General features: G+C 50.7%; 1 protein-coding gene across 1 annotated transcript; it reads left to right on the top strand.

Moving 5' to 3' along the window:
* Window positions 1-984: 984 nt before the first annotated feature.
* COX7A2L (cytochrome c oxidase subunit 7A2 like) lies at window positions 985-3,638 on the top strand. Its single transcript, XM_078868398.1, has 3 exons — window positions 985-1,098; window positions 2,823-2,954; window positions 3,442-3,638. The coding sequence occupies exons 1-3, from the start codon at window positions 994-996 to the stop codon at window positions 3,580-3,582; spliced, it is 378 nt and encodes a 125-aa protein (XP_078724524.1). The 5' UTR covers window positions 985-993; the 3' UTR covers window positions 3,583-3,638.
* Window positions 3,639-7,094: the final 3,456 nt, after the last annotated feature.

Genomic DNA, 7,094 nt, shown 5'->3' with positions numbered 1-7,094 from the left:
TAATACTTATTATAAAAATAATAATATAAATACAATTATAAATCACGACGTTTCGGAGGCAACACAAGCCTCCGTCATCAGGTGGGACAGTCACAGCTAGATTTACTGTATCAAGCGAGGCAACATTTTTATTATTTATTTTTACCTACGTGACTTTACCGAAAAAACCTAAAAGTATTGCACTGTGTACCAACACATGGACGTCTCCCTACCCAATATGGCCACAGGGAATTGCAACGTGTGGCACGTGGCTCGCTCCCACGTGTCCACATCTGACCATTGTGATTGGGCCAGGGCCTCCCTGGGAGGCTGGACCAATGACGGGTCTGCTGCCCGCCCTTACCGCTGCAATGGGGGAACAAATCAATTCATTGATTCGTTCATTGGATTTATTTTTGCTGCGCTGCCCTCTGCTGACAGCCTCCGAGATTGACCCGCACGGCTGTCGACAAGACCCTCAATCCAGCAGTTGATTGATCATGGCCGATGGTGAACCATGATGGGGCCGGTGAAACGACGCGTTGTCCAATACAATTGTTGGCAGTAGTTGGGGCTGTAGGGGCACGTGACGGCGAGGAGTGATGCACGTGTGAAACGTCGGATTTCTTTCGCACCGTACGCAGGCAACCCGTGCTAATCGGAGGGGATGATAACGAGGTGGCAGCCGAAGGAGGTCACGAGTCTGAGAGATTATAAACGCCCCCAGGGAGATGGAGCGATGCCGTGCGTGTGCTGTACGCCTGTCTGTATGTTGAACTTTTTTCGCACCGTACGCAGGCAACCGTTGCTAATCGGAAGTGCGGGGGGGGGGGTAAGGACAACAAACTAACACACAAAAAGGTGCTAGGTGGACTATTAACATCGTGGTATCGCGAGAGATGGTGACGATTCGGGGGTGAAGTCGTCGTCATCATCCAGCAGTGGATTGATCATGACCGACAACGACGATGAGATTCCCGGATCGATTCCTGGAATCGAAAGCTTCCTGAATCGATGCAGAGAGAATCGATTCCACACGTTGCGGTCATGGCTTACCGCTTCAATGGGGTTACGCAGCGTCTGGCGGGCGCCTCTCCTCAAGCCGCCTACTGCCCGCAGGTGAGACAAGCTGACCACCTGGAGATACAAAGACGGCCGGAGCGACCCCCACCCACCCCCCTCGTTGTGTCTCTCTCACGGCCGTCTTTGTATCTCCAACCCGGAACCCCTAAAACAAGTCCAAAACGGCCTCGGACTTAGGCTTCATTTAGAAATCGAAGTTCGTGTTAGCAACGGCGGCATCTGATTGGCTGTTGTAGCACCACGTGCTCGGATATTCTTCGTCGTGATTGGATGTACGCCCACCGCAGTGCGGATCCAAACTATAAAATGTAAACGATTTCTGAATTTTAAAAATGCCGTGTTCGCTCCACTGCTGGATGATGCCTCGCCGCGTCGCTCGGTCAAGGCGGTTAGCGCGACCATACCTCACCACGCTCGTTGATGCGGATAGGAGCCACCCCAATGCCCCAGGGTAGCACGCAAGGCCGGTATCGACTTTCTTTGGAGGCCTTCATGCAGCAGTGGATAGAGCGTGGCCGTCGATAATGACCGTGTGTATGTGTGTGTGGTGTATGTATGTTGAACTTCGTATGCACCGCACGTAGCCAAACGTTCTAATCGGAGGTGTGGGTGGGAATGACAACAAACTATGGGTTTCTGTGTGAGTCGATGGGTCTCTGTGTGAGTCTATGGGTCTTCGTGTGAGTCTATGGGTCTCTGTGTGAGTCTATGTGTCGCCGTGTGAGTCGATGGGTCTCTGTGAGTCTATGAGTCTCCGTCTGAGGCTATGGGTGTCCGTCTGAGTCTATGGGTGTCCGTCTGAGTTTATGGGTCTCCGTCTGAGTCTATGGGTCTCTGTGTGAGTCTATGGGTCTTTGTGTGAGTATATGGGTCTTCGTGTGAGTCTATGGGTCTGTGTGAGTCTATGGGTCTCTGTGTGAGTCTGTGTCTCCGTGTGAGTATATGTGTCTCTGTGTGAGTCTATGGGTCTCTGTGTGAGTCTATGGGTCTCTGTGTGAGTCTATGGGTCTCTGTGTGAGTCTATGGGTCTCTGTGTGAGTCTATGGGTCTCGGTGTGAGTCTATGGGTCTCTGTGTGAGTCTATGGGTCTCTGTGGGTATGGGTCTCTGTGTGAGTCTATGGGTCTCTGTGTGAGTCTTGGTTTCTGTGTGAGTCTATGGGTCTCTGTGTGAGTCTATAGGTCTTTCGCACCGTACGTAGCCAACCGCGCTAATCGGAGGTGCAGAAGGACAACAAACTAAACACAAAAAAGCAGGTCGAAAGAAACAAGTTTTCAATTTAGATTTAAAATTGCATAGCTCCAGTGGCTTCCTAATAAATACTCCAACACACACACACAGCTCATATCTTGTGGTAGTACAAACATAGCCTCTTGGGCAGTGTATATTAGGCTATTCCTTTACCAGTCTGACGCTTCCTCCCGCAGTGGATAGGGGGTACAGCTGGTGCATCTACCGGTCATCTCAAGTCAGCCAACCCATGGCACCTGGTTTTGTCCCGAGACCTCCTGTCAGCGAGCCTTCGACACTTACTTCACGTGGCTTCAAAGTGCACCTGGCCTGGCACAGGCGTCATGGTGACGTCACCTTCACTTTGTGGCGAATGGCGTGGTATTTGGTACCTGCTGTCATCCCTTTCAGCCAGTAAACGCGCAACTTTTGCCCGACGTACAGGACCGACGTTAAGCCCGCCGATGACGCCGGCCAATGTCAACCAACGTTGGCCCAAGGTTTCATGTTTGTCTGCCCCCCCCCCCCCAGGGCTTGCGGGGAGCCGTACCCGCTGAATCACCCCCCATGGTGTTTTCCGGGTCGGTGAAGGCCGTCTCGGAAGCGAGTCAACCGGAGTTCTTGGGGAAAAACAGAGTCCCCGAGCTGCAGAAATTCTTCCAGGTGAGAGGGATTAAGACGCTTCGCGAAGCACAGAAGCACCCCCAAACCATCTGGGGGTCATTTATAACCTCCCCACACGGTGGCAAGATGTTAACTACTTCGCCTGGTATACAGGAGGACGTGGGTTCGATCACGACCCTGACGATGCCTGCTGTATATTTGTAATTTGCGGTGTTTCTCTCCCCATGGTTGCGTAGATTTTTCTCGGGGTCCTCCGGTTTTTCCCTCCACATTTAGAATCAGCATCACACCTTTAGGGTGTTTGGCTGCTATACATTTCCACATGATGATAAGCCACTTCGTTGAGCTATCGTTTGTAGCCAGGTCGCTTCTGAAAAAGAGCTATATAGCTCAATTTGGCCTTACCTGGTAAAATAGTTTAGTTTTAGTTTAACATTCTTGCATTCTTGGAAAGCAGGAAACACATGTTTTGCCGAATCCATTCGCGTGTGCGTGATCCTTCTCTTTCCTCTTCTCATTGCGCCAGCGAGCAGACGGGCTGCCCGTGCACCTCAAGCGCGGCATGGCCGACCGGCTGCTCTACCGCACCACCATGGGGCTCACCGTGGGTGGCACCATCTACTGCCTCATCGCACTGCTCATGGCGGCGCGGCCACAGAAGAACTGACGGAACCACGTGACCTCGGTAGCCTCGCCGACGACGACGAGGTGGTGGAGGAGGAGGACGGGGTTGCGTGGGGGAGGGGGGAATATGGGAAGGGCAAACACCTCGCCCTCTAAACCAAAAACCGTGTTGCCTCGTGGGCACGACAATCGAAGGGCGGCGGCCCACGAAACGAAAAGCTCTTCTCTTGTAGCTTCACCTGTTAGGCTGCGTGCTCTGGGCAGCCGCACTTGGTAGCCAGTTTAAATTCTTCGTGACGAGGAGGTGGCCGGGAGGTGTGGGGGTCAGAGAGCCCAGCTGGAACCGGCGAGATCCTCGTTCCAAATCCAGGCAGCCGCTCGTGGTTAAACTGGGTTCTCGCCGGTCAGTGAGAGGGAGGGCAGGAGGCACGCAGGACCGGTTTCTGGCATCACTCGCCACCGATGTGAGCCATGACCAGGAACGTGGGCTCACAGTGCGTTGTGCGCTAATCACTCCGCCGCCACTAAATTATAACAGTGTCATTTGTTTACCCAGGAAAATCCCCCCACTGAGTCTGAAGATTCATTTTCAGGAGTCGGTTCTGCTATAGTTGGGATGTTTGGCAAATTCAGTGAATGAGAGTTTGGGTTCGTGTGCTAACCACGCAGAGAGGGGGATAACAATGAGTGCCACATCGTGGCCCACAGACTCACGTAGAGACCCATAGACTTAACATAAAGACCCACAGACTCGCATAGACTGAGCTGCGATTAAACTGAGTTCTCGCATGTAGCGAGTTTACATGGTCTCGGCCCAGTCACCAAAAACTCAGAATCGACATTCATCCTGGAGGAATCCAGTAGGGGCAGGTCAAACACGGTCCAACAACAACGTCACAACGTTACAACTGCACACGAAAGAAACACATTTGGCTCCGTCACTTAATTTAGCTAAACTCCAGCTTCGAGAATAAATAGTTGAGTTAGACTGTCATAGGAAGAACGTTACTCGGTGGCAGGGCGGGTGGGAAAGTGCTGACCCCTGCTGGGCGGATCGGAGCTCACTGATAAGATATCGAGGTAGCTCTGTGGTTTCCACTTCCACGGGCCGTTCGGTCATCAGGAAGGGGGTTACACTTTTGCTCTGCGAGAGTTCCTCACGGATTCTTCTTCGTCTCTCATGGCGCGACGCCGATGAGCACGATCGTGACGACGTTGAGGACAGCCCCGGTGTGTAGCTACAAGATAAGAGCTGTAAAAAAATTATTTAAAGCTTTCGTGACTGCAGCGATTCATATTCTTGGTTCTTTCGGTAAAGTCACGTAGAAGGGAAATAATAAAATAAAATCAATGTATCATTTTTATTATTTCCCTTCTACGTTACTTTACCGAAAGAACCAAGAATATAAGAGCTGTTTTTCACCTTGGAACGCTCCCTCTCTTAACTCCAGCAATTCGCGAATGACCAACTCTAAAGTAGTAAATAAATGACGTCTCATCGCGATTGTACGACAGTTGTGGCACATGTTGAAGTGTGCTTAGTGGGACTACAGGGAGGTGTGTGTGAACGTCTGTGTGTATCAGGGAAAAACTAAATACTGCAATACGATGCGGATGTATATATCGCGGTGTCTACATGTGACTGCAGCCTGTACGGAACCGGTGGCCGTATTTATCTTATATAGAGAGATGGTCGGTAAGTCATTGGCAGAGGAAAGAAGATAGTTCTCTCTTTTGAATTTGTCTCTCTATGTGAGTCGGTTTCTGCGACTCTATGGGATTGCTAGGTAAGTGGGTGGGTGTCTACGCAATATAATTACTGTTTGGATTTACAGAATGTCTTATCTGTGACCGCATCTCATGACTCTGTACAGAAACAGTGGGCTTGTTAATTGTGTCGAGAGGGAGAGGCAGTCAGTCACCACCGGTCTCCATGTGACTTTGGTCTCTGTGTGAGTCTATGGTTCTCTTTGTGAGTCTATGGGTCTCCATGTGAGTCTGTGGGTCTTAGTGAGTCTGATTCTCTTTGTGAGTCGATGGGGTCTCCATTTGAGTCTTTGGGTCTCAGTGAGTCTATGGTTCTCTTTGTGAGTGAAGGGGTCTCCATGTGAGTCTGTGGGTCTCCATGTGAGTCTGTGGGTCTCAGTGAGTCTGGTTCGTTTTGTGAGTCTATGGGTCTCCATGTCTTTGGATCTCAGTGAGTCTATGGTTCTCTTTGTGAGTCGGTGGTTCTCTTTGTGAGTGAAGGGAAGGGGTCTCCATGTGAGTCTGTGGGTCTTCATGTGAGTCTGGATCTCCATGTTTGCTTGAGAGAGAGGCAGACAGTCATCGGCAGGGGGGGAAGCTTTTGAGCCGGGACTTGAATAGGGGCAGGGAGTCCACAACACGGATGGCTTGGGGGTGGAGTTCCAGGCAATGGGGCAGCACAGGAGAATGAGCGACCTCCCACTGAGCGAAGGGTGACTTGGGGGGAGGGGGGGGCTAGCACGCAATCTGCTGAGAGCACTCGGTTGGTAAAATGATGAGTTGCGTTCAAAATCACGAGTGGCACTCGCGATGGTAATTGCCATTCTAGTGTTCAGCTAACAATACTGCTGTAATTGTAATTATAGTTCACACCAGATCTGGCTTGAAGCTTCGTTAATGAGAATAAAAAGGACTTACAAAGACTCCATCATCTGTGCGTCGTCATGGCACTCCCTTAGCATCATTACTCCCACACGGTTTTAATCTGAATCGGAATCTTTATTTAGCCTGAGGGAATCCGTGCCAGTGATGTCACGAGGGTGCTGTCGAAAGGTGCTTGACCCTGACTTCAATTTTTTTTTCTCATAAACGAATCTTCAGTCACGTGCGGGACAGCTGGGGATACATAACTTTGGTGCGTAGCTACAATATGAGAGCGGTTTGATTTAAACTTAAAAATTACCAAAAACTTGATATAGGGACCCATGGTAAAGGTTGGGACACAATACTTTTGGTTCGGGATTGTACAGTGTAATTGCAAACAAATGAAATGAAAACCTACGACACTTTATACTCATGCCAGGAACGACGCGTGTGTGGATGGGTCCAGTGGGGAGCGGTGGCGCAGTGGTTAGCGCACTACGCTACGAACCCGATGACCCGACTTCGATTCCCGTTCACGACCAAAAACAGTGGGGAATATTTGAACCGGTTCGGCCTCCCCTGGGTCGACTCAGCCTTAAATGAGTACCTGGTGGGGTGTGTTAAACATTTGCACTGGGAAGACAAAGGCGGCCACCCACCCCGTCGGGTGACACGGCCTTCATAGGTGCTGCTCGCTAACAGCAACTGTTCAAGGCTATGAAAGGGATCTTTGTACTTTGACGTGTGCGTGTGTGCTTGTGTGTGTGTGTCCAGCAACGGACACACATTCACCTGCGTTGCAGGCCTGAGTGGACACACACACACACACCTGGTGCGTTGTTGATAGAAGCTGCCTGCCGTAAATGACAGTTTAAACCAAGGCCGGGTTAACCTTTGACTTACCTGAGGGCCGCATCGGACTTTTCAAATTCCTTTGGTGAACAG

This window comes from Lampetra fluviatilis, chromosome 25, assembly GCF_964198595.1.
Source record: "Lampetra fluviatilis chromosome 25, kcLamFluv1.1, whole genome shotgun sequence".
In the NCBI taxonomy this organism is placed as follows: Eukaryota; Metazoa; Chordata; class Hyperoartia; order Petromyzontiformes; family Petromyzontidae; genus Lampetra; species Lampetra fluviatilis.
The sequence above is the reverse complement of the archived record's forward strand: the minus strand, read 5'-3'. Positions and strand labels throughout refer to the sequence as shown.